Source organism: Palaemon carinicauda, chromosome 34, assembly GCF_036898095.1.
Source record: "Palaemon carinicauda isolate YSFRI2023 chromosome 34, ASM3689809v2, whole genome shotgun sequence".
Taxonomy (NCBI): Eukaryota; Metazoa; Arthropoda; class Malacostraca; order Decapoda; family Palaemonidae; genus Palaemon; species Palaemon carinicauda.
The window spans coordinates 59,762,283-59,779,782 of record NC_090758.1 but is presented as its reverse complement, the minus strand read 5'-3'; the positions used below and the strand labels follow the sequence as shown (position 1 = coordinate 59,779,782).

General features: G+C 43.5%; 1 protein-coding gene across 1 annotated transcript in view; it reads right to left on the bottom strand.

The window, feature by feature from the left end:
* The window catches only part of LOC137626968 (neuroligin-4, X-linked-like), a 189,833-nt gene that overhangs the window by 116,814 nt on the left and 55,519 nt on the right, over positions 1-17,500 (bottom strand). The window contains exons 9-10 of the mRNA XM_068357951.1: positions 1,797-1,912; positions 864-1,150 (exon numbers count right to left, since the gene is read on the bottom strand). Of these exons, the coding sequence (XP_068214052.1) occupies positions 864-1,150; positions 1,797-1,912 (403 nt within the window). The remainder of the gene's footprint in view (positions 1-863; positions 1,151-1,796; positions 1,913-17,500) is intronic.

Here is a 17,500-nt window from a genome sequence, read left to right as displayed (position 1 = left end):
AGTATACCTTTGAAGACGAGATGGTAATCTTGGAGGGCAATTGAGATAATGGACTAAATCAAAATTAATCATAAGACCAATTTGCCCTATACTTTAGAGTATATCTAACATTGTTTTTAAAGTAATGGGAGCTTTTTTATTAGTATATTTTGGTGACACAGACATTAACTACTCCCTAATATGCATGGTAAAAGCACTGCTCCACTAATAATTTGGAATTAGTTGTCCATCGTTTGGAGAATAACTCATAACTGGTTGGCCTACATTGGGTGAATAATTTTGGACGAGTTGATTCTCTTTTATTGCATGTGTAGGGACGAGTTGACTGGTGAATATGCAGAGACAAGTTGACCATCATTCAGAGATGGGTATGAAGCCACAGGCTGCTTGAGCGTTGTAACTGATAATATATTTTCTTTTGGTTCGTGTAGCATTTGCGTATTCACAATGATGCCTTGCGTATCTGGAGAGATCCTATTGGATGTTACTCCAGTAATATAGTCTGTGGTTTGTACGATGCTTATGTAGTCTGGCGGACAGTCTTGCAGGGACTCCTCTTCAAAGGCTGTGGCCAAGTTACTACGCATTGTGATAGAAGGCCTCAGGGTTCTATAATGCCCTGGGGCATATATTGTCTCACAATTGCCCTCAGACGAGTGCAACTGGACGTCATTTCCACTCTCTCTATCCGCGTCCTGCGAGCCTTTGGCGAGGCTCCGGAGGTTGGCCTTATGGCTATAATAAACGTTAGTAAGAAACAGGATATTTAGGATTAGCAAAGAACAGGCAATGGCCACTGTCACGCTTAGTACAGTCATGTAGGGGAAATCCTTCTCCATTTGACTCAACATATCCATATTAGCTGATTCCCTAACTTTGTTCTTGTTAGCCTTAGCTACAATTGTCAAGTTTTGGGGTGTATTTGTTGGGCCAGTGAAGGTGGGAGTGATTGGGTTAGATAGAAAGCCATCTGTTAAGTTATACTGGTCCGTTGATTCAGGGTATAAATCAGACTGGAGATCAGTTGGTAATCTGTGAAAGTTTTTATCTGGGCCGTATCGAGCACCCACTTGTTCCAAGCCAGGTAATAGCCAAGACCACAAGGCTACTTTTCCAGCACGGTAGTGGTTACGTACAAAGTTCTGTGTTCCTGGAATGAATAGACATATATAAATAAATAATAGCAAATATGTGAAGAAGAGGATACGATATTTATAGAAGATAAATTCCTTGAATATAAGATATATGGTTTTAACTCCTTGATGTTATGAATAAATATTTCTATCAATTCATCACCGAATACGAGTTGTATGTTACGGCTTCATAAGCTTTTAGAAATAAAAGCCAAACACTTAAATTTAACTAAGGAAAGTTTCTGGAAAGGCTATATATAAAATCTATATTGATGAATAGAATTATATCATATAATTTTAGATGTACTATCATTTAGTTTATTAAAATCATCACCAGTTAAATATTAGTATTTTATTAAGGTTCTGTAGTTTTGTGAAGAGAGAGAGAGAGAGAGAGAGAGAGAGAGAGAGAGAGAGAGAGAGAGAGAGAGAGAGAGAGAGAGAGAGAGAAAAAAATGTGTAAATCTAGAACATAGGATTTCATATATTAAGAAGCAAGGGATTATTCATTAATATATAGGTTATACTGAAGAAATAAAATCATTTAAAAAGTATGGTTAAATGTACTTTCCTAACTTAAGATTATATATCTAGAAAATATTGAAAATCACTGTACCATTATCTCTCTGAGTGAATACAGCCCCACAAAAATAGGAACCTCACCTATTTGAAAGTATCTCTGATAGACTGGATCATATTTGGGCCATATTTGCTCTTCAAAAGTTATGTCGTTTCCACTCTCGGACATCTTAGCTTTGGAGACTGTGTCTTTTGGATAGCTGGAAAATAAACATAGGATTTTGAATTGATAATATATGTATAATGGACTAACAATGATATCAATCATATACAATGAATATGTATAGTTTATACATACACACACACATATATATATATATATATATATATATATATATATATATATATATATATATATAAATATATATATATATATATATATATATATATATATATATATATATATATATATATATATATATATATATATATATATATATTTTGGGGGGGGAGAGGGGGCTCAAGCCATGTCGTCCTGATGGAAGTTCCTAAAGGGTAGCTTCCTTGGGTATATATAACTACGGCGATATTCCCAGAGAATTTACATTAAGGTACCCAGAATTCTAACTACTGGAGCGAATATCCCTAATAAAAGAACCAGGGATATCGCGAAATATCAGAGGATGTATTCTTGACATGCCACATAGCAATCTGCACCCCAAACAGAGTTAACACTTCGAAGGGGCAATTGGCAAGAAAACGAAAAACAAGAAAGAAAGGAGAGCCGCTCGCAAGGTATCTCTCCTCTCCCATTTCGTAAGCGTGCATTGCGCTGCTCACGGCGCCATCTGTATTCCTTTTTGCGTAGCTCAACAACTCGGTGTTTTTCCCTGTGTTATCTCGCAATTCTTGGTTTATTTCAACTTTATAATTCTTTCTCCAACTTCTTCTGCTTCTGATAAGTTGAGTATTATTTCTTTTATGTATAAATGTAAGCTCTTGGTAATTTTAAAATGATTTGATAGTGATATCATTGTTACAAGAGCTGTCGCCTACCGGAGGCATCCTGGACGCTGTCGCTCGCTATGTATGAGTTATTTAGTTAGCCAGAGCGACGTTCCCGGCTGTTTCGCTTTCATAATTTTAGCTATTCAGCATGACATAGGATTTCTTCATATGATGCTTTTAGTATTTCCTTTTTGGCGAAGGATTTGCCGATTCTGGCCTACGCTAGACCTTGTAGCCTAGTCGTTTGGCCCTAGTACTTTCCTGCATGATATTCAGATTTCCGAGTGTTTTAAAATTCTATTGAAGCTTTAGGCAGTCTTATACATTTAAGATTATGTTGATTTTCTTCCAAGATAGTATACGAGTGAGTTTCGGTGATTTAGGTAATCAATTCTCTTGGCGCCTAGGCTAGTTGTTTATGGGGCCATAGTATACTTTTTCACACTCCCCGGTTGCTCTCTTGTCTTCGGAGAATGTGTGCAATTCCTTTCCCTCTGCTTAAGCCTTGGGCTTAACCCTAATGGTTTATGTGAATTGACTTTTGAAACAACTATATTAGGGTGTTTCTGTTCTTTCCTGTTTCCAGTAAGTCTGGCTTCAGGAAGGGGGTAGGATATCAGAGTTCTTAGTCTGAGTCTGTTTCTGTCTAGCTTTGTGGTTAAGATTCCCTGGCTAGACTGACAGCAGACATAGGAGGCTTAGCCTCCTTAGTTCCCTTTGGAAGGTTTCTGTACGAGATGATTCCTTCTTTTTGTGTTCTAGCAGACTAATCCTGTGTTGTTGTTCTCGCTGTGGAGGATGAGATCCTCTTTTTCTGTGAATAACAATGCCTTCCTTGCTTTGGTTCTGAGGGAGTTGGCAAGTATTGCTGACCTCCCTCCTCGGATCTCCCCTAGGCTAAGATGAGTTTTCTTGGCTGCGGGTGATTCATTTTATTAGAGCAAGGTTGGCAGGACCCTCTTTCCCCTTTCCCCCTCTTTCCTTAGTGATGGCCTAGCCATTGCATCCATGTCCGTCATTCTACATCTGTACCTAGCATAGGTTAGGATGTGGGGTTTACTCAGTCCCCGCTCTGCCGGCCGGCAAGGGTCTTCTGCTTTGAGTGCTGCCCGGACCTCCCTTGGTCTCTCATCCATGTTTGTCTGTAGAGCCAGATGGCATTGGTCAGGAAGCCTGAAGTTATATTCTCCCCTTCCTTATGTGCACTCTTTCGGGTTGCCGGGCTATGAGGCAGTACAGTCTCTTATCCCGGCATCCATTCTGTTTCTCTTCTAGTGTTTGTACCCTAGCCCGGCTGCCGGCCTAAGTGGCCGGCAGCCGGGCAGTCGGAGTTCTCTGGTTCTTTTGCTGCCGGCCGACATTGGTTGTATACCTTTGCTGGCCGGCTATAATATCACACCATTCTTTCTTGTGTAGTTGCCGGCCGGCAGTGACTGCCGGCCGGCACACGCATTTGAACCAGCGTTCTTCCACCTTATAGTCTATAAGTAATATACTTTAGAGCTAGTTAAGGTGTTTGCCGGCCAGCACATTACCTTCTATACTGTAGCCAGTATTAATCAGTATAGTATATACTGTAGGGAGAAAACTATAGTATAGTATATGTTACAACACTAAGTTTTTTCTAACACTTTTGTGTTGTCTTGCACAGCCCTTTGGTGTGACCATACAGATAAAGAAAGTGAGTTCTTTCTTATCTACTATCCAGCTTTTTAAAATCACTTATTTGGGTGTGAGCTAGACCTGTTTCCTCTGGAAATTAATTATTGGTCGCTCTAGAATAGATTAACCATACGATTTTTTTATCTGGAAGGTTGCAGCAATTGACTGTGCGGGAAATACAAGTGTGTGTCTTTCCATTCTAGCTTAGTTATTTCAAGCTATGTAAATCCATTGATGCGTAGTTCACTTGATACTCATGGAATTTTCTTCTCTTTACAGGAGGACCATCCGAAGTGTGGAAGCGTTTTCTGCAACGTCCGCAGCAAGAACTTCTGCAGACATGACTTGTGTAGGAGGCCCGCAGCATGCGCAGTCCCCAAAGGTGATCTCCAGTATTGGGACCCGCAGGTATGTACTGTGTGCACAAACCCGATTACTGAGGCTTTTGATTCCCCTAAGACGGCGGAGTCAAGGGACGTAGCAAGGAAGAAGCTTCGTACCTGGGTAAGGGGCTTTCGGAAGAATACTTCTGGGCCCTATCTTCCAAGTGAGAAGATGAGGGCTTACCTTTTCCCAAGGCGTCAGCTGAGGGAGTAATTCCCCAGCCTCAAGCAGAGATACCGTTGGTTCAGATCCCGGTGGATGCTGAAGTCGCGTGTTTGGAAAAAGACCTTCTGGCAGAAGAGCAGGAAGAAGAGCAGGCTCCAGACAATGAAGAGGAAGAGTTCGACGAGGTGTCGGCTACTCCAGTTCAGGCCCCTGAACCTATTCCTTCAACATCGTCCTCTCTCCCAGATGAGCTGGGAAAGACCCTTTCCTCCATCGTTGGAATCATCCAACAGATGCAGAGGGAAAATAATGAGAAGGCTGCTGCAATGAAGCTGGAGATACGGAGACTTGCAGCATCACGTGGGCCCTAGAAGAAGCTCAGCGTGAAAGACCTTCCCTTGTGCTCAGATGCCAACCCTTGGAGGTATGCCGAGCACATGCCTATGACGACGGGAAAAATCTTCATTTCGCAGAAGTTGGGCTCAGTCCCCCTTGAAGAGGTGGAATTCTGGCCCAGCAAGGAGTCGTATCCGGACTGTTATGTCCGTCTAAGGAAGGAACCAGCCTCAAAGGAAGAAACGGAGCCGAAGGAGGTCATAGTTTTGGACCACGCTAAGGCTATAGCTTTACTGTCAAGTTCGATGAAAGAGAGTGGCTTCACAAACTCAAAGGTACCTGCTTTGAGTAAGAAGCACCCTTCCTTTGTGTCCTCTCCTTCTAGAGCCTTCCCCTTTATGCAGAAAGGGTTTACGGCTGTGCTGAAAGCAATCGAGGAAGGTAAGCCATGCCCCTCCTTGGAGGAGTGTAAACCTCTGTCTTTGGCCCTACCCATGGACCACAAGGACTGGAAGGACGTCCATCTTACCTTCTCAGTCGGGAAGTTAGAGGCTGATATTGCCGGACGTCAGTTCGGTGAGAACCTCCCCAAGCTGTCTGACTTTCTTTTGCGCAGGGAGCTTGAGACAAAAGAAAGACTTGCTGCCTTAATGTCTCATCAAACGACTCTGGAGACAATGGCAAGTGACCCCAAGGTCCATGAAATGTTTATGGTAGTGGCTAGGACACGCCTAGCCACAGTGACGAAGGACCTTTATAGCTTCGTCAAAGCTAGGAGGGCTTGTAGGGAGTTCGTGTTCCGGCGGCGGTGAGGCACGAGCCAAGGAAACTAATCTCCTCCAGCATTTGGGGCAAAGACCTCTTCTCTAGTGAAGCGGTCAAGGAGGTTGTAGATAAGGCCGCCACGGAGAATAGAAACCTTCTCCAGAAGTGGGGCCTATCTCTCAAGAGAAAGTCTTCCCCGGATGAGGGTCCCCAACCAAAGAGGAAGACTAATAAGACTAGGCTACCCTCTCGGCCAGCCAAGCCATTAAGACAGCAGCAGCAACAACTTTCTATGCCTACAGTGCCCCAGATGGTGGCACAAACCCCGACCACATACCAGTGGGTACCCCAAGCCGTGTCGACGCAGTCTACAGCATTTAACCCAGCGTTCGAAGGGCAGTCAACTACCTTTCGAGCAAAGCCTAGAGGAGCAGCCAAAGGTTCGTCTAGACGCCCCTCAAGGGGGAGGGGATTCAGGGGTGGTCGCGGTCAAGGAGGCAAGACCTCAGGGCATCAGCAGCCAAAGTGAGATGATACCGGTAGGAGGGAGACTTCAGAATTTTCTGGAACGGTGGACCTTCGATCCTTGGGCCCACAGTCTTCTCAAGAATGAACTGGGTTGGAGCTGGTACAGCACTCCACCCCCGTGCCCTCGATTTTTCCAACACTCCACCCCCGTTCTGGAGAAGTATATTCAAGAACTGTTGGAGAAAAGGGTAATCCGAAGGGTAAAGTCCATCAAATTCCAAGGGAGGCTGTTTTGTGTTCCCAAGAAGGACTCAGAAAAACTCAGATTCATTCTGGACTTGTCGCCACTCAACAAGTTCATAGTGAACAGCAAGTTCAAGATGCTAACACTGCAACACATAAGGACCTTACTGGCCAAGAGGGCATATACCGTCTCCATAGATTTGTCAGATGCCTATTGGCACGTTCCAATCAATCGCCAACTCTCCCGTTACCTAGGGTTCAAGCTACATCGAAGACTCTACGCCTTCAGAGCCATACCATTCGGGCTAAACATAGCCCCAAGGATCTTCACGAAGCTTGCGAGCGTAGCTCTCAAACAATTACGCTTTAAGGGAATCCAGGTGATAGCCTACCAGGACGACTGGCTGGTGTGGGCAGCATCCAAGACAGAATGTCTGCGAGCTTCCCTACAGGTGATCCAGTTCCTAGAGTATCTAGGCTTCAAGATCAACAGAAAAAAGTCTCGACTTTCTCCATCTCAAAAGTTCCAGTGGTTGGGAATCAACTGGGACCTAGTGTCACACCAACTCTCCATCCCGGAGAAGAACAGGAAGGAGATAGCTGGTTCTGTCAAGAGACTTTTGGATTCCGAAAGAATATCAAGACGCGAACAGGAGCGAGTGCTGGGTTCTCTCCAGTTTGCCTCAGTAACAGACCCGGTGCTAAGAGCACAGCTAAAGGATGCAACCGGAGTTTCGAGAAGTTATGCATCAAACGCGTGATGAGATCTGATAAGACCAGTACCCGCTTCGTCTACGTACGCTTCTCAGGCCTTGGTCCCAAGTCTGGCAACTAAAGAAGTCGGTGCTTCTTCAGCCACCTCCCCCCTCGTTGACTATTCACACAGACACCTCGAAGGAGGGGTGGGGAGGTCATTCTCATCAGAAGAAGGCCCAAGGACTTTGGTCCAATCTATTCAAGACATTTCACATAAACTTTCTGGAAGCTATGGCAGTACTCCTTACCTTGAAGAAAGTCTCCCCATAAGGTTGGTACTGGACAGCGAGGTGATTGTGAGATTTTTGAATCGACAAGGATCGAGGTTACCACCACTCAACCAGGGGATGTTGGCCATCTTTCGACTGGCGGAAAAGAAGAAATGGTACCTGTCGGCAGTTCACCTTCAAGGAGTCCGCAATGTGACAGCGGATGCTCTATCCAGGTTCACACCGATAGAGTCGGAATGGTCCCTATATGCAGGATCATCCTCCTTCATCTTGAGTCAAGTCCCAGAACTGCAGATAGACCTCTTTGCGATGAAAGAGAACAAGAAGTTACCCCTTTACGTGTCCCCGTACGAGGATCCCTTGGCGGAAACAGTGGACGCGATGTCCCTTGACTGGAACAGATGGTCCAGGATTTACCTGTTCCCTCCTCACAACCTTCTATTGAGGGTCCTCAACAAACTGAGATCTTTCAAGGGAGTAGCGGCAATAGTGGCTCACAAGTGGCCAAACAGCGTGTGGTTCCCTCTGGCATTGGAACTACGGCTGAAGTGTCTACCGTTACCAGATCCAGTTTTGACCCAGCGAGTTCAGAAGTCGACTGTCTGCGCTTCATCACTGAAAACCTGGAACCTGCAGCTCATGGCTTTTTCTCCCTAGCGGTAAGAAAACGTTTTGGGATTTCGATAGACAGTATAGACTTCCTAGAGGAATGTAAGTGCAAATCCACTAGAAGGCAATATGAGTCATCATGGAGAAAATGGGTGTCCTTTGTCAAGGCGAAGAATCCGCAAAAGATCTCGATGGACTTCTGCTTATCTTTCTTCATCCACCTCCATGGTCAAGGGTTAGCAGCCAACATAATAACAACGTGTAAATCTGCTTTGACAAGACCCATTTTATATGCCTTCCAGGTCGACCTCTCTAACAATATTTTTAATAAAATTCCAAAAGCGTGTGCTAGGCTCAGACCATCAGCACCTCCAAAGCCCATTTCATGGTCTCTAGATAAAGTTCTTCATTTCGCTTCACTGTTGAACAATGAGGAGTGTGCTTTAAAGGATTTGACCCAAAAAGTTATTTTCCTGTTTGCACTCGCATCGGGGGCCAGGGTTAGTGAAATTGTAGCCCTCTCGAGAGAGGTAGGTCGTGTTCAGTTCTTGGATGGGGAAAACTGAACCTGTTTTTGGATCCTGCGTTTCTCGCCAAGAACGAGTTACCCACCAACAGGTGGGATCCCTGGAGAATCTGCCCTCTGAAAGAAGATGCATCTCTATGTGCAGTGGAATGCCTAAAGGTCTATCTTCGTAGAACTTCAGACTTCAGGGGTGGTCAACTATTCAGGTTAGAAACATCAGGCTCAAATTTATCACTGAAACAACTTAGGGTGAAAATCACCTATTTTATTCGCAGAGTGGATCCAGACAGTACACCCGCTGGTCACGATCCGAGGAAAGTTGCCTCATCCTTAAATTTCTTCAATAGTATGGATTTCGAACATCTTCGCTCATACACTGGCTGGAAGTCTTCCAGAGTTTTCTTTCGTCATTATGCGAAGCAAGTGGAGCAACTGAAGAGGTCTGTGGTAGCAGTGGGTAGTGTCATTAAACCTGCTGTTTAACTCTGCGAGGAACAGTGGATTTAATTGGGACGATTAATTCCAGGGTGAGTGTGTAGTTCCTAACTGTTCTACAAACTAAGTGTTAGGGCACTAGGGTGCCCACATTGACTGTTCCATATTCAAAGGTGAACCTAGCATAAGTGCACACATGTGTGCCAAGCGTTTCCAATGCTAATGTAACTGATTAGTAATACAGACTTTTATGATTCTGATACCTAGGTATGTTAAAAGTTGCGCTAATGTTTTCTTTCAGATAAACAAGTTTTCTATTTACTATCATTCTTATGCTTATTTATTGGTTATCCTCCTCTTATATATGTATAATTGTTGTTTAACCTGTTTTATTTTATTGATTGTCAATAAACTAGTTCTTGTGAACCTTGCCTCTCCTTCGCCTGTGTCAGTTTACTTGAAATGATTTAGCTTTACGTTTACTATGTATATTTATCTGGGATAATTCTAATAGATTGTTCTTTTAAGCAAGCTTTTTTGCATTAGTTTATGCTTTCCCCTAGCGGGAGGACTCCATGCCCTAAGGGGACGGTGGTGGATGTGCAAGTTTTCCTCCTACCCGGTTATAAACCTTTGTCCAATCCAGTAATGAACGGGGAACTGGTCGATATTTCATATTGACTCATATATAGGGTGAGACCACTATATGGGCTTGTCTGTTATTCATACATAGGTATATGTACTCTTAGAGACTTTACCAGAGTCTAGTATGACTCTTCCCTGTAGGGGGGAGGAGGCACTAACATGGTCTATGGTTAGATGAAAAGATGTATGACGGTAACATCTTAGGTCTCTAGGTCTAGTTGGCGGGGAAATACCTTCGGGGAGTACGGCACATTTTGAGAATCCACAGATACAGTAATGCTCTGGTATACTTCCATCAGGACGACATGGCTTGAGCCCAAAAAACGGATTTTGAGCGAAGCAAAAAATCTATTTTGGGTGAGATGGCCATGTCCTCCTGATGGACCCGCACTTCCCTTTTCTTCTAAAAAGGGCTGTAGGTCCCCTCCCTATATACAGTATCTGTAGCACCTCGTGTATCGCTACAAGGAATACAGATGGCGCCGTGAGCGACGCAATGCACGCTTACGAAACGGGAGAGGAAAGATACCTTACTAGCGGCTCTCCTTTCTTTCTCGTTTTTTGTTTTCTTGCCAATTCACACCTTCGAAGTGTTAACTCTGTTCGGGGTTCATATTTCTATGTGGCGTGTCAAGAATACATCCTCTGATATTTCACGATATCCCTGGTTCTTTTATTAGGGATATTCGCTCCAGGAGTTAGAATTCTGGGTACCTTAAGGTAAATTCTCTGGGAATATTGCCGTAGTTATATATACCCAAGGAAGCTACCCTTTAGGAACTTCCAGTAGGACGACATGGCCATCTCCCCCAAAAATAGATTTTTCTCTTCGCTAAAAATCCGTTATATATATATATATATATATATATATATATATATATATATATATATATATATATATATATATATATATATATATATATATATATATATATATATATATATATATATATATATATATATATATATATATATATATATATATATATATATATATATATATATATATATATATATATATATATATATATATATATATATATATATATATATATATATATATATATATATATATATATATATATATATATATATATATATATATATATATATATATATATATATATATATATATATATATATATATATATATATATATATATATATATATATATATATATATATATATATATATATATATATATATATGTATATATGTGTATATATATATATATATATATATATATATATATATATATATATATATATATATATATATATATATATATATATATATATATATATATATATATATATATATATATATATATATATATATATATATATATATATATATATATATATATATATAAATATATATATATGTATATATATATATATATATATATATATATATATATATATATATATATATATATATATATATATATATATATATATATATATATATATATATATATATATATATATATATATATACATATATATATATATATATATATATATATATATATATAATATATATATATATATATATATATATATATATATATATATATATATATATATATATATATATATATATATATATATATATATATATATATACATATATATATATATATATATATATATATATATATATATATATATATATATATATATATATATATATATATATATATATATATATATTTTTGGGCCATAGCCATGTCGTCCTGATGGAAGTTCCTATAGGGTAGCTTCCTAGGGTATATTACAACTACGGCGATATTCCCAGAAAATTTACCTTAAGGTACCAGAATTCTAACTCCTGGAGCGAGTATCCCTCGTGAAAGGGATATCGTGACATATCAGAGGACGTATTCTAGACACGTCACATGGCAATCTACATCCTGGACAGAGATTTCGTCTCGTAGGAGGTGATTGGCGAGATACGAATTCGGGAAAGAAAAAGGGGAGCCGCTCCCAAGGCTTCCCTATCCCCCGATTCGTATGCGTGCCTGGCGCCAATCCTGGCGCCATCTGCATTTCCTTTTTGCGTAGCTTAACAACTCGGTGTTTTTTCCTGTTTTTCTCGCAAATCTTGGATTTATTCGGCTTTTCATGGCTTCTCCGTCTTCGTTGGCCTCTGATAAGTTGAGTATAGTGTCTGTTATGTATAAATGTAGGCTCTTGGTAAAATTTTGAGTGATTAATAGGATTAATCTTTGATACAAGAGCCGTAGCCTACCAGAGGTGTCCTGGACACTGTCGCTCGCTAGGTATAAATTAGTTAGTCAGAGCGACATTCCTGGTTGTTTTGCTTTAATAAATTTTAGCTATTTAGCTTTACATAATATTTCCTTTCGTTCTTAGTATTAGTTGGCGAAGTATTCGCCATTCTGGCCTACGCTAGGCCATGTAGCCTAGTCGTTTGGTCCTAGTACTTCATGCATGATTTTGGTTTTTCCGAGTGTAATTAAAATTTTATTGAAGCTTTAGGCTATATTTTATACATTTTAGACTGTGTGGAATATTTCCAAGATTGTATACGTGTGAGTTTCGGTGAATTAGGTAATCGATTCTCTTGGTGCCTAGGCTAATTGCTTATGGAGCCTTAGTATACTTTATCATACTCCCCGGTTGCTTTCTTTTCTTCGGAGAAGGTATGCAATCCCTTTCCCTCTGTTTAAGCCTTGGGCTTATCCCTAAGTGGTTTTTTCCGAATTTATTTTCGATAAAACTATACTAGGGTGTTACTGTACCTTCCTGTTCCTGTAGTTATGGTTCAAGAGGGACAGAACAACAGAGTTTTTAGTCTGAGTCTGTGTTGTCGGGCTTGGGGCAGAGTCCCCCTCGCTGACCTAACACATACAAAGGGAGCTTAGCTACCTTAGGTCACTACCGAAGGTTTCTGTAGTTATGATTCCTTCTTTTGTGATCTACCAGACTAGTCCTGTTGCTGTTCTCGGGGGAGGATAAGTTCTTCCCTTGGGAGTAGCAACGCCTTCCTTGCTTTAGTGCTCTGGAAGCTGGCAAGTATTGCTGGCCTTTCCCCTAGATCTCCCTTAGGCTAAGATAAGTTTCTTGGCTGCGGGTGATCTGTCACTAAAGCAAGGTTGGCAGGACCCTCTTGTCCCTTCCCCCTCTATCTCCGTAATGGCCTAGCCATTACTGTACTGTACCTTGCCGGCCGGCAGAGCTGGCCGGCAGGGGTCTTACTGTACTGTACGTCGTTCTACTTCTGGACCTAGTATAGTTTGGGATGTGGAATTGACTCAGCCCATTGCCGGCCGGCAGAGCTGCTGGCCGGCAAGGGTCTTATGTTTTCAAGTGCTGCCCGGACCTCTCTTGGTCCCTCATCCATGCCTGCCGGCAGAGCCGGACGGCATTGGTCAAGGAAACCTGAATTAGTTTCTCCCCTTCCTTATATGCACTCTTATCCCGGCATTCATTCTATTTTCTTCTAGTGCTGTACCTGTCCCGGCTGCCGGCCTATGAGGCCGGCAGCCGGGCAGATGTAGTCTTCTGGTTCTTTTGCTGCCGGCTGGCATCGGTCTTGTACCTTTGCCGGCCGGCTTATGTCAGTCCTTGTCTGCCGGTCACCAAGAGTGTGGCTGGCAGCTGGGTACTACCTTGTGTAGTTGCTGGCCGGCAGCCATTGCCGGCCAACACTGGCTGTTACCGGCCGGCAGTTGCTGCCGACCGGCACAGGCATTTGAACCAGAGTGCTGCCGCCCTATAGCTGTTAAGTAGTATACTTTAAAGCTAGTTGTGGTGTGTGCCGGCCGGCAAAGGCAGGCCGGCACACATCCCCCTATACTGTACTAGTATTCTTCTGTATAGCATATACTGTAAGAAGAAAACTATAGTAAAGGTTTTGGTACAGCACTGTATCTTCTAACACTATTGTGTTTTCTTGCACAGCCCTTTGCTGTTGCCCTCAGATAGGAAGCTGAGTTCTTCAATGTCTATTATCCAGGATTTTAAAATCATTGCTTAGGTGTGAGGTCCACCTGTTTCCTCTGGAAACCTTGCATTGGTTACTCTAGAAGAGATAAACCATTTTGATTTTATTATCTGGAAGGCGGCAACAATGGGTTGTGAGGGAAACACAAGTGTGTGTCTTTCCTTTATGAATTGTTATGCTATACTATGCATATCCAGTGATACATAGTTCACTTGATACTCATGGAAATTTCTTCTCTTTACAGAAGGACACTCCGAAGTGGGGAAGTGCTTTCTGCAATGTCAGCAGCAAGAACCTCTGCGGACATGAGTTTTGTAGGAGACACGCAGCATACGCTGTCTCTAAGGATGATCTCCGGTATTGGGACCCTAAGGTATGTACTGTGTGCACTAACCTGATTACTGAGACATTTAAATAGCTAGGAAGAAGCTTCGTACCTGGGTAAGGGGCTTCCAAAAGAACACTTCTGGCCCTTATCTTCCAAGTGCGAAGATGAGGGCGTATCCTTTCCCTAAGGCATCAGCTGATGCAGTGATTCCCCAGCCTCAAGAGGAGATCCCCTAAGTTCAGATCCAGGTGGATGCTGAAGTCGCGGTCGCGATGCAAGACATCCAGCTAGATGACAGGATGTCTGATGTGGACGGGTGTCAGGAGGAAGACCTCCTGGCAGAAGCCCAGGATGAAGTTCAAGCCCCTCTACATCGGCCAGTCTCCCAGTAGAGCTGGGACAGGCCCTCTCTTCTATTGTTGGAATGATCCAACAAATGCAGAAGGAGAATCAGGAGAAGGCGGCTGCAATGGAACTGCGGATGCAGTGCCTTGCAGAATCACATGGGCCCCAGAAAAAGCTCAATGTGAAAGACCTTCCCTTGTGCTCAGATGCTAACCCATGGAGGTATTCTGAGCACATGCCGATGACGACTGGAAAGATCGTCCTCTCGGATAAGCTGGGCTCAGTTCCCCAGGAGGGTGGAATTCTGGCCCAGCAAGGCATCATATCCGACCTGTTATGTCCGGCTGAGGAAGGAACCAGCTTCAAAGGAGGAGACAGAGCCGAAGGAGGTCATAATGATGGACCATGCTAAGGCTCAAGCTCTACTTTCATCCTCGATGAAAGAGAGGGGCTTCTCTAACTCAAAGGTAGCTGCATTGAATAGGAAGCACCCTTCCTTTCGTCCTCGCCTACTATAGCCTTCCCCTTTTTACAGAAAGGGTTTCTGGCTGTACTAAAAGCAATCGAGGCCGGCAAGTCTTGCCCCTCCCTAGAGGAGTGTAATCCCTTGTCGCTGGCCCTGCCTATGGACCACAAAGACTGGAAGGACGTCCATCTTACGTTCTCAGTGGGAAAGTTGGAGGCTGATATTGCCGGACGTCAGTTCGGCAAGGACCTCCCTAAGCTGTCTGACTTTCTTTTGCGAAGTGAGTTCGATACAAAAGAAAGACTGACTGCCTCAATGTCTCTTCAGACTACTCTCGAGACGATGGCAAGTGACCCCAAGGTCCATGAAATGTTCATGGTAGTGGCCAAGCCTCATCTGGCCACAGTGACGAAGGACCTTTATGGCTTCGTCAAGGCAAGGAGAGCTTGTAGGGAGTTCGTGTTTACCTCGGCTACGGTGAGGCACGAGCTAAAGAAACTAATCTCCTCCAACATTTGGGGAAAAGACCTTTTTCCCTACCGACTTGGTCAAAGAAGCTGTTGATAAAGCCGCCTTGGAGAATAGAAACCTTCTCCAGAAGGGGACCTGGCTATCAAAAGAAAGTCTTCCCCGGATGAGGGTCCTCAACCAAAGAGGAAGACTATGAGGACTAGGCTACCGTCTCGGCCAGCCAAGCCTCTTAGACAGCAACAGCAACTGCAATTGCCATTGCCCCCAGTGCCCCAGATCGTGGCACAAACCCCGACCACCTTTCAGTGGGTACCCCAGGCCGTGTCGACACAGTCCACGGCATTCACCCCAGCGTTCGAAGGGCAGTCTACTTCCTTTCGAGCAAAGCCTAGAGGAGCAGCCAGAGGCTCGTCTAGACGCCCCTCAAGGGGAAGGGGATTCAGGGGTGGTCATGGTCAGGAAGGCAAGACCTCAGGACGGCAGTCCAAGTGAGGTGATACCGGTAGGAGGGAGACTTCTGAAATTTCGGGATCGGTGGACCTTCGATCCCTGGGCCCACAGCCTACTCAAGAATGGACTAGGCGGGAGCTGGTACAGCACTCCACCCCCGTGCCTTCGGTTTTTCCAACACTCCACCCCCGTTATGGAGGAGTACGTTCAAGAACTGTTGGAGAAAAAGGGTGAAGCCCATCAATTTCTAAGGGAGGCTGTTTTGTGTTCCCAAGAAAGACTCGGAAAAGCTCAGAGTCATTCTGGACTTGTCGCCACTTAACAAGTTCATAGTGAATTGCAAATTCAAAATGCTAACACTGCAACACATAAGGACCTTACTGCCCAAGAGGGGATATTCCGTCTCTATAGACTTGTCAGACGCCTACTGGCACATTCCAACTAGCCATCGACTCTTCCCCTACCTAGGGTTCAGGCTACAACGAAGACTATACGCCTTCGGAGCCATGCCATTCGGGCTAAACATAGCCCCAAGGATTTTTACGAAGCTTGCGAGCGTAGCTCTCAAACAATTTCGCCTAAAGGGAATTTAGGTAGTAGCCTACCTGGACGACTGGTTGGTGTGGGCAGTATCCAAGACAGAATGCTTGCAAGCTTCCAGTCAAGTGATCCAGTTCCTAGAGTACCTAGGCTTCAAGATCAACAGAAAAAGTCTCGACTTTCTCCATCTCAAAAGTTCCAGTGGCTGAGAATCCACTGGGACCTTTTGTCACACCGTTTCTCCACCCCGGCGAAGAAAAGGAAGGAGATAGCGGGTTCTGTCAAGAGACTTCAAGATTCCGAAAGGATATCAAGACACGAGCAGGAGAGAGTACTGCGCTCTCTCCAGTTTGCTTCGGTGACAGACCCAGTGCTAAGAGCACAGCTAAAGGATGCAATCAGAGTTTGGAGAAGTTATGCATCAAACGCGTGAAGAGATCTAAGAAGACCAGCCGCTTCGGCTAAGTACTCTTCTCAGGTCTTGGTCCCAAGCCAGACATCTAAAGAAGTCAGGTTCTTCTTCAGCCACCTCCCCCGTCGGTGACGATTCACTCAAACGCCTCGAAGGAGGGATGGGGAGGTCACTTTCATCGGAAAAAAGTCCAGGGGACTTGGTCCAGGCTATTCAAGACCTTTCACATAAAACTCTCTAGAAGCTAGGGCAGTGCTCCTTACCTTAAAGAAAGTCTCCCCGCGTCATTCGATCCACATAAGGTGGTGATAGACAGCGAGGTAGTTGTGAGATACTTGAATCGACAAGGATCGAGGTCACCACCTCTCAACCAGGTGATGTTGGCCGTCTTCCGATTGGCGGAAAAGAAGAAGTGGTACCTGTCGGCAGTTCACCTTCAAGGAGTCCGCAATGTGACAGCGGACGCTCTATCCAGGTTCACACCGATAGAGTCGGAATGGTCCTTAGACGCAGGATCATTCTCCTTCATTCTGAATCAGTCCCAGAACTGCAGATAGACCTCTTTGCGACGAAAGACAACAAGAAGTTACCCCTGTACGTGCCCCGTACGAGGACCCCTTAGCGGAAGCAG